Consider the following 20,638-nt stretch of genomic DNA (forward strand, 5'->3'; position numbering starts at 1 on the left):
ACTGAAAAAGCAGTGGTAATTTCTCTTTCTTCTGTGAAGCATGCAGGAAGCTTAAAAAATAGAATTTGGGTAGGATAATAGGTCCTACCAAAATCAAGCATCTTCTCTAGGTTTTTCACCTCCTGTTTACCCTACAAAATGCAAATATATAGTGTTAGCTTATGGCAGAGAAAAAAGGATAAGAAACTGATAAGTAATTATCCAATGACATTTTACATTTATGTAGCCAGATTGCAAATTGTAGACAGAAATAGGGTAACTGCCAACCTGTGTAACTACTTTTAAAAAATATTTACTGTGTAGAAATGTGTAAGAACTGCAGTTCAATTGAATACTTTGTTGTATGAGGACCTGTATAAACAGTAGCCTGTCTCCACCTTGTAATTGCTAATCTACAAAGGGTGGAGAAAAGGAATGCAATTAAGATGCATTTCTTTTCCATAAATCATTACCAGCAATTGCTGTTTGCTCCTCCTTGAACCATGGTTGTAGACTGAAACTTTGCAGGTATTTCAGTAGAAATTGATTTTTTCCTTAAGGGTTTTTGTTTTTTGACTGGACATCTTTTCTTTTCTTGGTCTGTGTATAAGTGTAGGGAGGGGGAAAAAAATCAGTCTAAGTTGAATATTAAAAAATGAGGAAGATGCATGCTCGGTAAACTTTAGCATTTGGTTTCAAGCAGTAGGAAGAAGTTGGAGATTGAAATGCAGTAGCTATGGAGCCAAAGCTCCAGAAATTTGAAAATGCAGCAAACTGAACTCCTTTGACATCTCTGGCACTTCACAAAACTGGACTCTGGTGGCAAAAAACCATATTTACCCAAATCAAGCTGACTTCTGCATTTTAAGATGACCCCCACAATAATTCTATTCGAGACATGGGAAATGTATAAATTTGTTGTTTTTCATGTCTAGAATTTAATTATTGGAGGCTTGCTGTCCTAAATTTGTTGTCCAACCTTCCCCCCCCACCCCCCACACACTTGCTGTGGCAGAAAAGCAGGGGCATATGGCAAGGAGTCGAGTAGCATGGAGAGCTGGCATCCTGAGACTTGGTTCACTGCCTGCTCACCCACCCTGCATACTATATGTACTCACATCTCCCCTTCTACTGCTGATGCTGGTTAATCTTGCCACAGAGATCCCTCCCCCGATCTCTGCCACCATTTACCACTCTGCACCACCACCGCACTCTGCCAGCTTTGCGACTGGCCGGCCATCAGCAGCCTCCCTCCCATCTGGAAGGGATACCCATCAGAAGGGTTACACTCCTTAAAGGTTGAAAACCCCCATTTTGGGGGTTGTTGCTTTGCTGTATTTTACCCTGTTTTAACATGCAAGAAATGTTAAATTTTGAATTTTATTAAATTTTCAGTTCTTCTGGTCTGTCATCTGCTAAAACAATTTAATTGTGCAGCATAATAGATCCTCTTATGACTGAGATGTGTTTATCAGAATAGTTGCATTGAAGTTGTGTGAAACTTAAATAGGTACATTAGGTAGGTGGACAAAAGCAGTCAAATCGGAGGGGATCACAGCAGTGGCTTGCAGGACAAATGAGCTACTTGAAATAAGATTTAATAATACTAGTCATTAAATATGTTGGGCTTTTGTACATCTGGTTTGTGAAAAATCAGAAGTATCTTGAAATTAAAAGTAAGCTTCAGGTGGTTTGAAAAACTTTTCAGTACTGTGTTGAAAACAGTTGTCGTGACTGCATTTACTGATTGCAGTTGTATGAATGTGAGAGAGACTACAAAGGCAGAAATATTCATTAAAAAAAATTCCTGAGTGTCAAAACTCACTTTCTGAATTGTGTAATGGTGAATTTGGAAATAGATTAGCTCTTATTTGGTATCAGAATGTTTCAAGATACTATTTCTGTCCTGGATTGCTGCCTTGGCTAGATAATATGGTACAAATGAAACTTCCAGGAAGCTGAGTTGCAAGAATCAGCTTAAACTTGTTGCTTTATTTCTGTGTTACAAAGCTGCGTAGTTGGCTGCATTTGAGAAGCTAAATCAAATCATCCTGTTTGAACAAAAAGTAATGTTCAGTCCGCTAAGATGGCATACTTAGTGAGATGAACAGAAGGCTATGCTTATGGAAGACAGACAAGGGTTACAGCACCCAACACAGTCAGATTGCAGATTTCTGTATTGCCATGCTGTAAATGAGAGAGAATTTTGCAAAAAGGATGTGGGGCTCTGGTATGTAGAGAGCCAGTTCTGCTTTGTACAGTATGCATTTTAGTTGGACAGTTGTATCAGAAGTGAAACTGTTAATGGTATTACTGTAACTTGCATTTTAAAATCAGAAGGTAGGTTAGAGATGCATTAAATAAAGGACTTAAAGTAAGTGAAGCCAGGTACTCTTCTAGGGTAAGAAGAAAGGTTAGGATTATTTCAGAAAGACCAGTAGTATGATGTTTTTGGGTGGGTGACAAGAACTAGTTTCATTTCCTCAAGAAAAGAATGGTCTTCCCCTCACTTAGGGGTGAGAAGTTTTGTTATCTGACTTAATCGTCTCAGTTTCTGATCTAGTTTTAGAATGGATTTGTTTGTGTTGAAAATACTGTGTGATAGATCCTACTGTATGGATGTGGTACTCAACTCAAGCACTACATTAGTGAATGTTTTGTAAATGTCCTGTTCTGTCCTGTCCTTAGTAGAGAGAATTTTAAGTTCTTGGGAAACTAAATAGTAGGGCTGTGTGAAGCTTCAGTCACTGATTCAATCTGGTGATTTGCCCCAATTCAGCAGCCAAATCCGAATTGAATCGGGAGACCCTTTAATCTTTCTGAATGAAATTGGAACTGTCCAAATCAATTCTAAGAGATTTGATGATTTGGACATAAACACAACTTTTAAATGTATTTTCTACATACCTCAAGGTACCAGGTGGCTTGTGAACACTAATATGATGAGGCGGATGGAGTGTTCCATGGGCGAACATGGGAGCGGGGGGGGGTCCCTCCTGCGTGCTTGGCGGCAGACCCGGAAGTGGACCACAAGCAATGCTGGTGTCCACCATGGAGCATACAGGGGACCCTCCCCCTGGCTTGGGAACTAGTGCCTCCTGGGTCTGGGGGGGGGCACTTGGGGTCCACCTGTGGCCAATCGCTAAGCTGATGGGGGGGGGGGTCCCCCCACGCACTCAGCGGTGGACCCAGAATTGGTTCCAGTCCACTTCTGGGTCCACTGCTGAATGTGCGGGGGGGGGGGGACCGCTACGCTGCTGTGGGATGCTTCATCTGTCCCGCTATCTGTGTTCATAAGCTGTGCCTGATACCTCAAGGTATGTAGAAAAAACATTTAATGCTGTGTCTATGGCCAAATCTGATTCTCCAAATCAGCATCGAATCTTCAGATTTGGATTTGACCAAATGAAATTGGGACAGTGATCCAAATCAACAAATTGAATCACTGTCCCCTGAATTGGGCCAAATCCGAATTGAATACAGCCTACTTTGCACACCACTACTAAATAGCTGGTTGTAGTATAAAAGAGAGAGGTTGCAAGAGTTGCTATTTTTCAACCTGGGTATCTGTCAAGTTAAGTTAGTTAGGTATGTTAACTTTGCACAAAACATGGGGAAAAATTTTTAAAAATGATCATAGAATCAATGAGTCGGAAGGGACCTAGACAGATCATCTAGTCTGACCCCCTGTCATGGGCAGGAATGAGCACTGGGGGTGGGAGGGATCATAAGACCCCAGCCACGTGCCCATCCAGTCTCCTCTTGAAGATTTCCAGGGAAGGTGAGAGCACCACCTCTCTGGGAAGCCTATTCCAGGCTCTGGCCACCCTTACAGTGAAGTAGTTCTTCCTAATATGTAACCTAAACCTATCCTCCCTCAGCTTGTGGCCATTGTTTCTGGTGACTCCAGGGGGGGCCCTGGTGAACAGACTTTTTCCCTGAGTCCCTGCTGGTGGCCCCTGATAAGGTTGTAGGCAGCCACAAGATTCCCCCCCCCCGTCTCTTCTTGCAGAGACTGAAGAGATTCAGGTCCCTCAGCCTCTTCTCATAGGGCTGACCACGGAGAGCCCCAGCCATATAAGTGGCCCTCCTCTGGACCCTCTCCAGTTTCTCCACATCCTTCTTGAAGTGCAGCGTCCAGAACTGGACACAATATTCCAGCTGTGGCCTGAGCAGCAATGCACAGAGGGGGAGCAGGACTTCCCTGGACCTGTTAGTGATGCCCCTGTTGATGCATGACAGGCTGCGTTTGGCTCTGCCTATTGCTTTGTCATATTGGTGACTCGTATTCATCCTCAAGTCAATCATGACTCCAAGATCCGTCTCTGCCTCTGTGCTGCCGAGAGAGTCAGCCCCTAACCTATAACCATAATGCTGGTTCGCTCTCCCCAGGTGCAGCACCCTGCACTTGTCCTTGTTGAACCGCATCCTGTTCAGATCTTCCCGCTTCTCTAACCTGTCCGGGTCCGCCTGGATGTGGTCCCTGCCTGCTGGTGTATTTGCTTTACCCCACAGCTTGGTGTCATCAGCGAACTTGAACAGGGTACTCTCCACACCCTCGTCCAGGTTGCTAATGAAGATGTTGAACAACACCAGCCCAAGGACCGAGCTCTGGGGGACTCCGCTGCCCACACCTTCCCAGGTCGACATCAACCTGTCCACCACCACCCTCTGAGTATGCCCCTGGAGCCAGTTTGTCACCCATGTGACCGTGCATTTGTCAGTGCCGCAGTCCCTCAGGTTGCCCACCAGAATTGGGTGGGACACTGTGTTGAAGGTCTTCTGGAAGTCCAAGAAGATGACATCGACTTCCTCCTTCACATCTAAGCTCTTTGTTACCTGGTCATAGAAAGAGACCAGGTTAGTCAGGCAGGATTGGCCTGGCATGAACCCGTGTTGGTTACTCCTCAACATCACTTCCCCTGCAGGGCTCTCACAAATGTGGCCCTTGATAATTTTTTCAAAGACCTTCCCCAGGATAGAAGTGAGGCTGACTGGCTTGTAGTTGCCAGGCTCTTCCTTCCTCCCCTTCTTGAAAATAGGGACCACATTAGCCCTTTTTCAGTCCTCAGGGACTTGGCCAGAGCACCGGGAGTCCTCAAACAGCCATGCCAATGGCTTCACGATGACACCAGCCAATTCCCTCAGCACCTGCGGATGAAGGTCATCCAGGCCTGCCAACTTGGATACATCTAAACCCTCCAGGTAATCCTTAACTAGGTCTGAACTAACAGTCGGGGGACTCGAATCTTTCCTGGGCCTCTCTATGCTATCACCCGAGAGCACCCCATTGTCAGCAGACAGGAACACAGAGGCAAAGAACTTGTTGAAGAGTTCTGCCTTCTCTTGTGCGTCCGTCACCGACTGCCCTGCCCTGCCCTGCCCCATAGGGGTCCAGTGTTACCTGGAGACTTCTTGCTACCTGTATACTTGAAGAAGGACTTTTTGTTATCCTTAATCCCTGAAGCTAATCTAAGCTGCAGTGCTACTTTAGCCTCCCTTACCAAATCCCTACAAGCTCGGGTCAGGGAGGTGTACTCCTCCTTTGTCCCTGCCCCCTGCTTCCTCTGCCAGTACACTTTTTTTCTTTGCCCTCACACCAGCCTGGGTATCTGTGCTCAGCCATGAAGGTTTCCTGGGCCCTTTTCCTGCCTTCCTGCACAGTGGAATTGCATCCTGCTGCACACCAAGGATAGCCTCCTTGAGGAAGGACCGCCTTTCCTGGACCCCCATACTAGCTACGTCCTGGGCTCTGAGTGCCTCCCTGGCTACTGCCCTGAGCACACCAAAGTTGGCTTTCCTAAAGTCAAGCATTTGTGCTGTGCTAGTTACCCTCCCCATCTTTCTCTGAATAGCAAACCTGGATCATTTCATGATCACTGTCCCCTAGCCTCCCTTGTACTAGCACATCCCCCACCAGGTTGTCCCCAGAAGCTAACACCAGACCCAGTATGGCATTTTCCCGAGTGGGGACGATAGTGATCTTTAATTCATTTTATCCCTACTGCTTAGAAATGGGGATTGTGTGTGATGTGTACATGTATGCTACTGATTAGTAGGCCTGTGCGAATAGGGAAGTATTCTATTCGGAGGACAGTGATTCAATTCGGAGATTCGGATCACTGTCCTGAATTGATTCTGGAGCTGGTTTGGTGCTGATTTGGAGAGTTTCAGTGATTTTTAGATCAGCTGGGGAGAGGCAGGCATGGCTACCCTGCCTGGCCCCATCCTCTGCTTGGCCCCAGCCTCCCAGCACTTAAAAACAAAACAAAAACAAACCTCACCGGCTGCAGGAGTGGCAGTTGGAGCCTCTGGGCGCTGGTGGCAGAGCCCCCTTGTGCAGTGTGGGGGGCCTCTGCCATCAACGCCCAGAAGCCCTGGTGGCCGCTGCTGCAGCTGGTAAGTGTGGGTTTTATAATCTTTTTTTTTCTTAAAGTGCTGGGAGGCTGGGGCCAAGCAGAGCAGCCATGGGAGCTTCTCCAGCAGCTCCTCCAGTAGGGGGAGCCGTGGGGCTTTGCCCTGCTGCTGCTTGAATCTCCTAAGGGGCCGAATCTTTTTCTGAAGCTTTGCCGAATGGATTCAGATGCTCCTAATCTATTTCAGAGCCTTTACTTGGTCTCCCAATTTTATTAGATTTGGATTTGGAGATTCGGTCCCCAAATCAGGCCAAATCTCCTCCGAATTGAATCGGTTACTAAAGCTTTGCACAGCCCTATTGATTAGGTTGCTGTAATGGTCTTGAGTAGCTGCAGTATGCTGCAAATGATTTGGTTTATCTTTATTGCCACTCACTGCACCATTTCTCAGACCATTAATTTTCTAATTTATTAGAAGCAGAATTCACAAAGTGATTGAAAAATCTAAGACTGCCTCTGTGGTTCAGATGATCATCTCAATTTTTCATTCTCCTAATGCCCTGCCTAAATTTCTCCACCCAAATGCTATTTATATAATACACTAATGATTTTTTTTTTTTGTCCCCACCTCCTTTGAAGTGTTGAGTTGTACAGCTTATCCTCTCCCTTCTAGTTTCAAGAAGTTTGATGCTGTTTCAAGTTCATCCTCATTTGTCTTGTACACATCTCTCTCATCTCACTTTTTAAGTTGTGTTAAGAGTGTTGCATTGTGTACAAGAGCTCTGAACTGTATGTTTGCTGTTTTAAGGACTGCCTGTTGGCCCTAAGAGCAAGCTTACCATAAAAGGAGATGTTGGAACTTCCCAGAACACTGATTTTTTCTTCAAAATATTTCACAGTTTGAATTTCTGTAGAGACTTTCCAAAACGAACTGCTTTCAGTAAGCAGTCTGATAAGAAACAGCTGTATAAGTTGGGCCTTGTCATTATTCAGTGTCTGAAAGAGCAAGTTTCTATCATGGAAATAGTTGGAGCTTGCTTTTTTTTTTTTTATCACAGTTGAAATAACTCATGCAGGGAGCTATTGTATAAATTTGTGACATGGGTATTTAGGGCTCCAGTCCTTATACTTGGGCATGTGCTTAACTTATTCTGTAAAATGAAGTCAGTTTGATTTAAAGTGGAGTCTTATGGTTTGTTAAATTGAACATGTTTTTAAGTGTTTATAGAGTTGGCTTATAGGAGTTTATTTCACTAAAATATATATAGATTTATGCACAGTATCATTTTGAATTTAATGTACCTGCTTTGAAAACCTATTTCAAAGTGGGGCATGGGGGTGCAAATCAATGCCCTCTGTGGTGAGGGAGGGAATGAGGCTGGGGCTGGGGTACGTGCTGCCCAACCAGGATGGGGCAGGGCACAGGACAGCTGTGGCTTGTTCAGGGGGAGGGGAAGAGCAGCTCCAGCTGCTGCATGCACCATGGGAGGGCACTGGGGGGGGGGGGCATGTGCCCCCAGGTCTGCGCAGGGCAGGGCAGGCTGCAGCTGAGGGTTGGCGCTGGGGCTGTGCTGGGCTTTTTCTGGTGGGGGGGGAGGTGGGACTGGGCCGAACTATGCTCAGGGCGGGCAGCTGCAGTGCTGGGAAGGGTCTATGGGTGGGCTCCGGCAAAATTTGGGGTGGCTGTAGTCCACTTCCCCCATGGCCTCTTTGCCGCTGCCTGCCCTGAGCCCAGCGTGGCCCAGCCCCACCCCAGCTCAGACCCGGTGGGGTACAAATCTTCCCCCCCCCCCCCATGCTCTCCTGGGGTGCATGCAGCGGCTGGAACTGGCCCCCAGATAAGCCGTGGCTCTGTCCCCCGTCCTAACCCACCCCAGCCCCTCTCCCTCCCTCACAATGGGGGGGCATTGATCTGCCCCCTCTTGCCTCTTCCCTTGCCCCCTGCCCTTCCACCACAACAGACTTACCAGCTGCACCCAGCTCTTCAAGCTGCTGGGCTGTACTTGCTGCCTGCATGCTGTGCTGCAGCTGTGCACATGCACGGACATTTATCGGACAAATTATCAGCCACATAAAGCCGATTTTTATGATGTAGTTAATTTTCTTTATATTGGTGCCGATCCATTATCGGACAATGTATCGGTGCACCTCTACTTTTTAAATGACCATAACCATTGCTCGTAGACCCCTTAGACATAATTTGTGGACTCCCTGGGGTCTGCCAAGCACAGGTTGAAAAATGCTGTTCTAGGTCATGTTTTCTCCCCTAGTTTTCCTTAAAATATGTTCCTAGGGTAATACTTCCAACTTATCTGTAATATCATTTTCTCTCACACAATACATACCTTAATTTCCCTTGCCTTGGGTTTCTGTTTTTTTCAAAGCAGAGAAGCTGTTGTGGTTTTCTGTGTGTCTGTGTATCTTTTTTTTCTTGACTAGAAAAGGACCAAGCCTGGAGACCGTTATACTGTGGTCTGCTTAACAAACTGAAGGAGCTGAGTCTGTTTTAACCTCTCACAGCTATAACTATTGGCTGTGCATTGTATAGTAAAAGCTGCATTATCCAGCACTTCATTAACCGGCATGCTCTATTAAACGGTAGGCTGGTCAATGAGGCAAAAGTGAAATCGAAAGTGGGACTTGCAGTTTCTCTGAGCCCCACTTCAGGCCATGGCCTGGGGCAAAGCAGCTGTGCTTGGCCCCCCCCCACCCACCCCGGGCAGCATGGTTAATCTGAGATGTAGACTCACCGGAGGCAGCTGGAAGGGCATCTTTGCCCGCCCAGGCAAAGATGCCTCTTGGGTAACCAGAGGCATATTCGGTTATCTGGCACCCACCATTCCTCATGGGTGCTGGATAACGTAGCTTTTGCTGTAGTTTGTGCATGAAGCAAGTGAGCCACTTACAGTATCTTGATGAGGCTTGGGATGTGGAAGCAAAACTTCATTTACAGAAACTTGCTAAAGAGTGTCTTAAAGTAAAGAACTAACCTTCTGCCCTTGCAAAGGTCTGGGACCTAATATTGGGTGACAAAGTCCTTTTGGGAACATATAGTGTCCAGGAAGTGTGGTGTCATAGGAGACAATCGGCTACCCCAGGAAGGGCCTAATGCCGTGTTTCCTGGACCCTCTCTTTCTTACTTTGTCATGCAGTTGCCCATGACTGCAAAACCTTCCTCCCTCCAGGACAGTTTCTTTCAAAAACGGCATACATATTTTATTTGGGGGTGTGTTGTATGTTAGAGAATGCAGTATTTGATGACTACAACAGTTCTAGCTTGTCCCTGTTTGATAGTTCAGATACAAACTGTGAATTGCTGTTGTACAAACATAGAAGCTGTAAGTTTTTTTCGAGACTCTAAGCTAACTTGAAATATTCAACAAAGCAGTAAATACGCAAAAAGAAGGGAAGTGGGCAGGAGAGGATAAGCATAACTTTCATAGTTTGAGCCACTGGATTATATAATCAGCTATATTAGACATGCACACAGCATAACTGACTGGTTGATTGCTTTCTTGCCCTGCATAGCACAAAAATGTAATGTTTATATTGACCTTCATGTATTGCAAGATGATGTCTGTATGTTCCTTCATGTATTGCAAGATGATGTCTGTCTCCTCACCCCTCCATCCCCCCACTTAATATGGGGAAGAGGGGAAACCCTTCCTCTTGGTTTTGAGTATATGCAGGGGAAGATGGGTTGCGACTCCAACTCCAGCCCTGACCCCTCATCCCCATTTTAACATTAGGGGTGGGGGGTGGTGCTCATCTTGGATTCCAGTGCGGGGGGGGAGTGGCAGGTAGCTTAGGCCCTGACCCAGGGGTTGGAGCCAGAGCTGCAGCAGCTGCCTGACCTTTTTCACCCACCCTGCCATGTACCATATGGCTCTATCCAGGCCACAGAGCACATGGTTGCTCCAACTGCAGCCCAGCCCAGTAATAGTGACAGCAGCTCTGGCCTAGGCTCCATGGCCCAACCAGAGCTGCTGCTGCCCCACCAGCTGCACTGTGGCTGGAACAAGCACGTGGTTTGTACGCAGAGCTGAAGTGGGACTGATCCTCCTGCTCCAGCAGGGCTCAAGTGCCAGATGAGGGAGAAGGGCAGGTGTGTGGGGGGTGCAGGCATGGGGGTGCAGCCAGAAGAAGGCACCATGGGGAGGGGGCAAGTGCTGTGGTATGTGGGGGCAGCCAGCAGGGAAGCAAGTGGTAGGGGGACAAGCAGCAGTGGGCAAGGCACTTGTCTGCCCCCCAGCACTGCTTTCCTCACTGCAGTGGTAGACGTGACAAATTTACGACAATCCACCAATAATTAGATTCTATATATGAAAAACTGTGTATCATTATAAATTTCTCCAAGTGTAGAGTCTAGTTATCAGGGGGTTCACTTAAAATCGGGCTCTTCTTGGATTTGGGTAAATATGTATTGTAAAACTAGAATAAGTTACAAACTTTGTTTTTTATTTACAAGGATATAGATTCCCATTGAACAGAAATGGCTGCAACCATAGGCCTTGTCCAGAGGAGTGTGGCCACGCAGTATGTGGCACCACAGACGTATCTGCATCACCACGTACCACATGTTTCATATGCAGGGGTCAAAAACCGGAAAGGCGCATGTGGCAGCGGTGTGCACCACCTAAAGCCAGAGCCTAGCTAGCCAGAGCTATGTTTCTAGATTCTGGCCACCTTAACTGTGAAAAAGTTCTTTCTGATGTCCAACCTAAATCTACTCTCCATGATCTTGTGGCTGTTGTTTCTGGTTATGCCAAAGGGTGCTCTGGTAAACGGAGCGTCTCTCCTATTCTCTGCTCTTCCCACACAATCCTCCCGTCTCTCCCACACACACAAGGTGTGTGTCCAGTCTCCTTTTAAAGATTCACCCGGTTTACCCCAGCATTTTTGCCAGATACTTGCACCACCATGGGCAAGACTTGTATTCCAGAAATGCCTTATAGTGATGCCAACGTTATGTGTGAGGAGGGTGACTATAAACTATATATGGTGCTCATTTCTTGTATTTGGCGTTTTGTTTTAATTCATCTTAACCTGAGCTGGTTTAAAAAACAGGCACAGTAGATTTGTGCCCAGGGTAAGGCTCTAGAGTTATCTTATAGAATCACAATTACAAAGGAACTTGAATGTAAGCATCTATCTATACTGTTTTCTGATCGAATCTAAAAGCAGTTTCCAGTAGAGGAAGTGTAAAACCATGGAAGGAACTGTTTAGTCATATGCTGCCTAACTCCTTGCCACTCCTTGAGGGAGGGGGGATGCTCCAGGAGGTCCTGTTGCATGGCCAGCTGCTGCTGGTAGCTGTCATCAGTTACTCAGTAGGATTTAGATTGTCTTAACTCAGCCTTGGAGTTGTTGAGCTTCTCCTGTTATACTAAAGAATTTTCTTTATACTCTGAATGGAGAGAGTAACTTGTGGGTGTATAAAAGATTCCATGAATATAATGGAAATGTTGGCTTGAGATTAAGTTAAAGGATGTCAACAGAGGTTGAGCCCATACTGATAATGATGTTCATAGTTTTTGATCACTTGAAGATTTTATCTTCCTAAAAATTTTAAAAGGTGGTGGTGGAGGGCCTTTCTCCATCCTTTATAGCCAACATGCATAGTTATGCCATGAGCAGAAGCAAGATATTATAAAAGTATATTTACAGTCTTGTGTTAATCGGAACACGGGCAGTGTGGAGCAGGAAACTTAAGCCATAATAATAAAATGTGATTGTTGGTTAGAAATTGCTGTAGAGATTGTATATGCTTAAACAGTGTCTACCCTAGGGAATTCTTCTAACCCCCCTCCCCCCCCCAAGTGACCTGGTTCAGATACAAGCATGTTTAACTAACTTGGTAACAAAAATGCCTTTGTGTAAGCTTTGGTTCCCACTGGTGCAGATCAAAGCTGTTAAACTGAGGAGGAACAGCAAGTGCATAACTATGCTTTATTAAACACTAATTGAGCCTTAAGAGTACATACCACATGGGAAGATTTTTCTCTATTTTATAGATCAGGTAGCTTAAATCAAAGATTTTTCTGAAGACCACAGAGGAAGATTGTATCAGCAGAAGGACAGTGAGTTATTGGGTCTCTAATCCTGTGATGAATTTGCATCTATTGTCATACTTTTAAGCATGTGATTGAATCAAGGGAGAATCTACTCTAAGCAATAAATCGTCCCCAGCTGAAAAAAGTATTATAGCTTGGAGCAGAAAAGAGCCCCAAATCACATGTTCAGATCCCTTGGAAACTTCAAAGTTGTTATTCAAGATGAAATATAGTAGCTTTCCCTTTGGAGTAAGTAACATATAGGACAGGCAGTTCAATGCTCTTAATACAGTGAAGCTAAATGATACTAAAAGGAGAATAGTACAAGAGGTAAATTTAAGGTCTTTTTACTACATGCCATGTCACGGTGCCCTTTATGATGAAACTACTTGATAAGGATTCATGTTTTTACATACATCTGCCGTGCTTGAAAGTCACCTACTGAGTTATTGGTAAATAGGCAGCTTTGCATAATGATTCAGGGGGTCAAAGTGCTCTATTTCTACAGAGCTTGAGTTTTAATTTCTAATGGGGCTAGAAATGTGAAAGATCAACAATCAGAATCTTTCTGATTCTGCAATTTGTCCAATACAGTGTGTGCTAGATTTTTGTGTCCTTCTTTAACAGACTGAAAAGTGCAGTTGCAGTATGGTCATTTTCACTGTAGCTGTTCTAAAAAAAACCAAACAAACAACTTGTGGATATCATGGCTGTCTAAGTGAATATGAACACTCCATTCTTCTGCTGTTTGGGAAGCCATATGCCATAGAAGAGACTGCAGCCATAGTCACTTGCATGGAAGGAGGGCCTAAAACAGAGGAGACTAAAGGTGGGATAGAGTAATAACTGTCCCCTTCCCAGCACAAAGGTAGGCTAGGTGTGCAGTTGTTTCTTATCTCCTGGAGACTGAGGATGCTGGTCTTCCGATTTGACAGAGAAGACTTGTGGTCACATCCTTATGAGCAGGGGCATGTAGTTGCAATGGGGGGAAGAAAGCAGCGACACAAATTTGTGCTGCTGCTTTTTGACCCAGTGCATACCCCTGCATGTCGGGTTAGTGCAGGGAAAAATGTTCTGGGTGGAGTAGGGGATGCTGGGACCAGCATCTGGGCTGGCCCTAGCGTCCTTACTTGGGATCCTGGAGGCCTCTTGGGGCTTCAGTGATGGCAATTCATGCATGGGGAGCCTGGCTGGTATCCAGATCATGACTCTGGCTAACAAGGCTCCGGTTTTGGGCAGCATATGGTGCTACCATGTGCACTGCACCACTTTTTTCTGGCATGTTTGTTTGGTTTTTGTTTTTGTTGGGTTTTTTTTTGTTTTTGACACCAGGATCTCCTGGTAACAAAACCCACCATGCTGCTAATTTGCAGCATGTTGAACACTTGCATGTGCAGCACATGTGGTTTACATCATCACAGACAGGTATGGATGACTCTCTGGGGGCACCAGCAGCCAATAGCTAGCAAGGGGGATGGGGGTCCCCCAGTCACCAATGCTGGAGGTGCCAGCACCTCACCGGGGGGGGGGGATGTGTCCCCTAACATGTCACCTATGCAGACACTTACTTTCTTTCTCTTTGAAAGTGTAGGGCATCTTGAAAGTTAAGTACTGTTTTCAGTTTGTCTTTTAATATAAATAAATCCTGAATAACTGTAAAATATCCTTTTTCTTTTTAGCATCAAGGTATTGGTCAGCCAAGTGTATACCATGCTGTGGTGGTTATATTCCTAGAATTCTTTGCCTGGGGACTATTGACGACTCCCATGCTAACAGTAAGTATTGCCAATATATATTTTATGGAATAACACAGTATGTTAATTTGGACTTCAAATTAGACAACACAGAGATCTGAAACTTTTAACAGGCTGCGTCACTCTTGAATTGGGCTTGTCAGTCACAAATGGATTCATGAGGCACCCGACTAGACTTCTTGCATATACACCATGATCCAGAGAATAGGTGGCTGCTTATAGTATTTATAGTACTCAAATTGAGTTTGGTTACAAGGTTATGATTATAATCAAGGTTATTTCCTGCTGGCTAGCTAATGAACGTTTCTCTTCTGTATAGCCTTTTGTTCCTATTACAAAACCATGACTTTTAACAGTCAGGTTGCAAAAATATCCAAATCTGGACTGGAAGCATTCTGGTTTGACTTGTCACAGGTAGAATACCTGGAGTGCTAGATCTTATGTCTTTGTCAGTTTCTCATTTTTCAGAAACAGACTTCCATAATGATTCCCTACTTACCTGCAGACGATAAAGCAGGTTCTGATTACGAAGTATACAATTGTGTTTGGTAGGGTGCGTGTCTTGTTATATCAGTATAGAACTTCTGGCAAAATTTAAAAGCCCTTATGTGAAAAGTAGGTGTGGTAACCGCTTAAACTGCTGGAATGCAGTTTTGTTTAGGTTGACTTAATTCTGAAAGATTGGTAATAGAATATGAAACTTTTACCTTCTGGTTACTGGTTTTAATACTTTGGAATCAAGATTGCCTAGAAGTAGTTAAAAAATGACTGCTCGTTTATCAAGGTATTTATATCTCAGAAAAGTTTTTTTCCTTGTTATACTGACATTTCTTTCATTTTAGATCCTCATTAATTATCTTTGAAAAGGTTTCAAAATTCTCAAAAGGGTAATTTAAAAAACAAGAACCCCCAAACCCTATTTCTCTAGAAGTGGGCATCTCTCACCAGTAGCATTCTTTTCATCTGATTAGATTAGACTAACAATCACATGCCTGTTCAAAGAGCCCTAATCAGGCCTGTAACAAAAATCCTGGTCGGTATTTTAAAAATGCACAAACTGCTCAGTTGTATTTAGTAACCTGAGAATTTTTTTAGTTTTTCTGATGAACAGGTTCTGGCTGTACAAGTATTGGAAACCCCCGACAGTACCTCTCTTCCTAACTATAGTTATCCTGGCGTAATTTTTCCATATGTAATTTATGGTGACAGAACAAAGTAGCTTCACAAATAGTCGCTTTTGCATCTGTATATGTGTTAGGGGGAGAAGAAATCTCAAAGCATTTTCAGCAGCCTTTGGAACACAAGTTAAACAAACAAACAAAAAAAAGTTGTCTTGTATCAGGATAAAATGTACAATTACCTCCATACCTTAGTGTATAGATAGCAATAAGGTTTATAAGCAAACAATTGTGTTCTGGGCACAGTAGAGAAAGTTCTAATAAGGCCTGGAAATTTTATTTATTCGTTAAATGTAAATAGGTAACTTTTTTTTTTTTTTTTCCTCCCATCTCATCTCTTGGATGACGTGATTTTTTTTTTTTTTTTCTTTAGGTCTTACATGAAACTTTTCCTCATCATACCTTTTTAATGAATGGTCTTATTCAGGGTGTGAAGGTAAGAATCCCTTATAAGTGGAAGCACTAAATATAACCTTTTTGTGCTAATCAGTTATTTATAGATGCACTGATACATTGGTCCCTATTGTATTGGCACTGATAAAAGGAAAATTGACATAATCGGCTTTATTTGGCAGCCCAGCAGCTTGGAGAGCAGCGTCTGGCTGGTTAGTCTGGTTTGGAAGGGCTATGGGGGGATAGATCAAGGTGGCCAGGGTGAGGGATGAGGGGAGCTAGGCTGGTGCAGGCACTGTCCAGCTGGGGCGGGCTACGGGCTGGAGCTGTAAGCGGCTTGTCTGGGGGGTGCAGGAAGGTGGAGGGCGGCTCCCACCACTGTACACACCCCTGAGGCAGCATTCTTTGGATCTGTGCACTGGGAGGGGGTGGACTGCTGCTGCTGCAGGTGGGGCTGGGGCAGTACCAGGGTCTTTCCTGTTGGAGGGTTGGTCTGCTCGCGACTCTGTCCCATATCCCGCCCCAGCTGGGCAGTGTCTGCCCCTGTCCCAGCCCCACTCCTTCCCTCACTGCAGAGGCCTCAATCTGCCCCTTCCTTTCATCCCCCCATCAGACTTACCAGCTGGACGCTGCTTTCCAAGCTGCCAGGCTGCATATCAATAATCGATATAGCCGATATCGATTGTTAATAATCTGCTATCAGTATCGGCCAAAAAAACTTTATTGGTGTACCCCTAGTTATATTGGTTTTACGCAATTTTATATAGTTTTGACTTTTGTTCTTCACAGTAGCTGCTTGAACACCTGGAATTGATTAATATCATGTTTTTCTTTGCCATAAAGAGTTTGTTCATCAATTCTAGAAGCCCTAACTTGCGAACAGAAATCAAGAGTTAGGGAACAAACGTGGCAAGAGTAAAAATTTTAGTTGAGGAGTATCTATACCCTTATGTAGATAGCAGACTTTTATAAATTTGTGACAGATGTTCACGCTTCTCACTGAGGTTTAAAAAAAATGTAAAAAGTAAATAGCTCTTTGTTTAGATACAAGCATGAAGTATTGGTCATTAGTAGTTCTTCAGTTCTTTTCTGGAAGTTTTTAAATATTTTCTCACATGTCCTTAGTTAAGTGTTTCTCAACCAGGCTGCCATTGTAGCCAGTGGTGCCTTGAGATCCTTTTAAGGGTGTTGTATGCTGTTAGTATTATTAAGTTTACAAACATGGCTCGCAAGATGATACCAGAGATTTCAAATAGAAATCCATAGCTGTGGTCTCTCTAAATTCTCTACAACAAAAACCCTGCTCTTTGTTTTTATACTAAAGAAAAATAGAGTGGATGTTTTTCCAAGGGGTGCCTTGAGTCTGTCCAGGGGTGGCTCGAGTCTAAAAAGATTGAGAACCATTGCCTTAGTTTCATCCCATATTTAATTCTAATTGTATTCTATTAGGTTTTCCTCCACTTAAGATATGAATTTGTTTTTTCATTCTTGAACCCGAACTCTAGGACACTGAATCCTTTGTATGGTCTTTTCATTAAAACAGGCTGTTGTGAATGAGAAACTAGGTGCTAGATCTGTGTTACTATTTTTGCACAAAATTGTAATATACTTAGGAATATTTCATCATGTCTCTTTGGTATTTTCTGCTTGATTTGAGGTGTGGAGAAATAATGTCTGATTCAGAGTTTAAAGCATAGATTCACATGTGCTCAGCATATTTAATATGTGAAATCTTGCCCCTTTTCTAGTTTCAATATGAATTGAACAGTGTGTGAGAGAATGAATGTGCAAGTAAAACAGATCAGTGTAGTGACAAACTCCTTAGAAATGAAACAGTTTTAATAACTTAAAGCATTTTATTTTTTTGTATCTTAGACCAAGGTATGGTATAAATCAGAGGTACTCTACCTCTGACCTATGAGCTGAATATGGTCCATGAAGCCATGACATCCAACCCGTGGGGATCCCTGTAGGCTGGGAAAAAATTTAACAGCTGGGGAATTGGGGAACTGTGGATGGCTCCAGCCCTACCCGGGTCATTGTGACTCAATGGGATCAGGGCCAGGCTAGCCCCCCATGCGTCTGGATCAGGCCAGGCTGCTCTCTATCCCCTCCATGCATCTGAATAGGGGCTGCTCCACTCAACCCCACCTCCCTGCCACCCATATCAGGGCTGGTCTGCCCTCCACACTCCCTCATGAATCTAGATCAGGCTGCTTCATCCTCTCCAGTGTGTCCAAATTGGGACCAGACTGCCCACCCCCCGCTCCCCCCCCGTCCATCTCTCCCAGCTGTTTCTGGGTTGAGATCGCTTCACCCAGACCCCCTCCTTTCACCTGGTGTGTCCAGATTGGTGCCAAACTGCTCCCCCTTGTTCCCTTTGGTGCATCAGGAATTGAGGTCACTCCATCCTTCCTGCCCACATGTCCAGATCAGGACTGGGCTGCTTTTCTTCTCTCTCCCCTGCCCAATGGGGCTCCTCTGCTGCCCCTCTATGATAGCTGGAACTGGCACTCCCTCTCTGGCCTGTGGGGCAAAAAGGTTGGTCACCACTGGTATAAATGTTTTTTCCAGTCTGTCCTGTAGTTGATAATAAGCAGCAATTTGATTAGACCCATCTTGAGGGTTAAAAATATTGGCAGTAGCTTACAGCCTTTTGACAACTTTAGTGATAGTGGAAACAAACACTTACCAGTGTGGCAAGGATGGGACGTTTTTGCAAACTTTCTTTACCATAAGCAGAATACTTGGATTTCTTCTGTGCTTCCAAGCTTCTTTTAGAACTATTTGGAGTGATAGATATTTCCATGCTTCAGCATAATTAGTGTAATTTTTAACATAATGATAATATATGTTTTGGTAGTAGCATCATATGCACTAAAAGAGCTCTTTCTAAGGAAACTAAGGTATCAAAGTTGTAGCAGTAAGTATAAAATAAATGGGATAGTGAGACATGTAAAGTTTTGTTTTCTGTTGTGAATTGGCTAAGTTTCAGTTTCAGTTATTAGTCTGAATTCATTTTTATTATACTGAAATGAAACTTTTGAAGAAGTAAACATGCTCACTTCCTGTCTTTGAGGCTTACTTAAGACTTCCCTTGAATAAAGTAAAATATTAAAATAAAAGATTAAAGCAAATGTGCTAAGTAACACAATTTTTTTTTCTGTAAGAGGGTGTAGTGAAGAGGCTCCTAACCTTCTTAGACTTGAGGCAATCTCTGTTTGACTCTGTACCCCTCTGTAACTTTTGTGAATTGAGTGACACCCAACTTCAAAACCTAAGGTATTGCAGTGTTTACTTCCTTGTAGGGGAGGCCAGGCAAGAGCCCTGAAGAGACAAGCTTGAGCCTGCAGTTATCTCTTTATATCTGCTTATCTCCTCATACCTTACAGCACCTTTGAAAAGATTTCATGAGCCCCAGGGTGCCCTTGCACCCTGGCTGAGAATCAGTGGTTTAATTACTTCTGAAGTTGCTTGTCATTGTTACAAGTATTTATATAAACAAGCCATGTTATGATTTGAATTTTGTCGCTTTTTATATCTAGTTAAAAAAAAATGGATCATGAACTTCAGAATTGCTCTACATTTTATATAAGTGTATGAGGAAGCGCTGTCATTTACTGCTCTTTAAGTGGAAATTGATACATAAGTATGGTGCATGTTAGAACTGTAAAGTAGAATTGCATTAAACTTGTGCTATAAATTATGAATTATTTCAGAAGGTGTAATATATGTGGGGAAATGGCATATCTGACTGTTTTGTCTTTTGATTTAATGAAACTTTTATGGGAAAATAGTGTGGCTGTTGCAGTTGCTTCAAATTTGTATGTGTAATATAACTGTTTTGGGCCCCAAGTGATTTGATAAATGACTCTACCACGTACTTTAGTGAATTTTAGCTCTAATGGACAAAATCATTAGTCTGCATATGAGTAATGCACTCTGTTCCCACTGAATATGCTCTGTTTAGCTTTCCAGTTTTCATTTTTCAATTTTAATTCATCGTTTCATAGTTTCTAGGGTCGGAAGGGACCTGAGCAGATCATCTAGTCCGACCCCCTGCCATGGCAGGAAAGAATACTGGGGTCAAACGACCCCAGCAAGATGTGCATCTAACCTCCTCTTAAAAACCCCCAGGGTAGGAGCCTGCACCAGTTCTCTTGGAAGTTGGTTCCAGACCCTAGCCACCCTGACTGTGAAGTAGCGCCTCCTGATATCTAACCTAAACCTACCCTCTGCCAGCTTGTGACCGTTATCCCTGGTCACTCCTGGCGGTGCTCGGGGGAACAGTGACTCCCCCCAGTGCCTGCTGATCCCCCCTGACTAGTTTATAACAGGCCACAAGATCCCCCCTCAGCCTTCTCTTGTGGAGGCTGAACAGGTTCAGGTCCCGTAGCCTCTCCTCATAGGGCCTGCCCTGTTGTCCCCTGATCATACGAGTGGCCCTCCTCTGGACCCTCTCCATGCTGTCCACATCCCTCTTGAAGTGTGGCGCCCAGAACTGGACACATTACTCCAGCTGCGGCCTGACCAGTGCCGCATACAGGGGGAGGATCACCTCTTTGGACCTGCTCGAGATGTATCTGTAGATGCATGACAAGGTGCGGCTGGCCTTCCTAACTGCCTCTCCACACAGCCAGCCCATGTTCATCTTGGAGTCAATGATGACCCCCAGATCCTTTTCCGCCTCTGTGTTGACAAGAGGGGAGTTCCCTAACCTGTAGGTATAGTGCCGGTTGTTCTTCCCGAGGTGCATCACCTTGCGCTTGTCTGTGTTGAAACCCATCCTATTCTCGTCCGCCCACCCTTGTAACCTGTCTAGGTCTGATTGTAGCCTGTTGCATCCTTCCAATGTGCTCACGTCCCCCCACATCTTAGTGTCATCAGCAAATTTGAACAGGTTGCTTTTTACCCCCTCGTCCAAA

General features: G+C 44.4%; 1 protein-coding gene across 3 annotated transcripts in view; it reads left to right on the forward strand.

Annotated features, from left to right (window-relative positions):
- The window catches only part of SLC71A2 (solute carrier family 71 member 2), a 59,804-nt gene that overhangs the window by 10,016 nt on the left and 29,150 nt on the right, over window positions 1–20,638 (forward strand). For 2 of the 3 annotated variants that reach the window (XM_090038563.1, XM_090038564.1), the window contains exons 2-3: window positions 14,068–14,163; window positions 15,694–15,756. In XM_090038563.1, coding sequence (XP_089894689.1) covers window positions 14,068–14,163; window positions 15,694–15,756 — 159 coding nt within the window. Of the gene's footprint in view, window positions 1–13,015; window positions 13,218–14,067; window positions 14,164–15,693; window positions 15,757–20,638 lie in introns of all 3 variants that reach the window. The other variant, XM_090038565.1, reaches the window with a different exon arrangement.

This window comes from Crocodylus siamensis, chromosome 3 (genome assembly GCF_052110815.1).
Source record: "Crocodylus siamensis isolate JL-2025a chromosome 3, ASM5211081v1, whole genome shotgun sequence".
Classification (NCBI taxonomy): domain Eukaryota; kingdom Metazoa; phylum Chordata; order Crocodylia; family Crocodylidae; genus Crocodylus; species Crocodylus siamensis.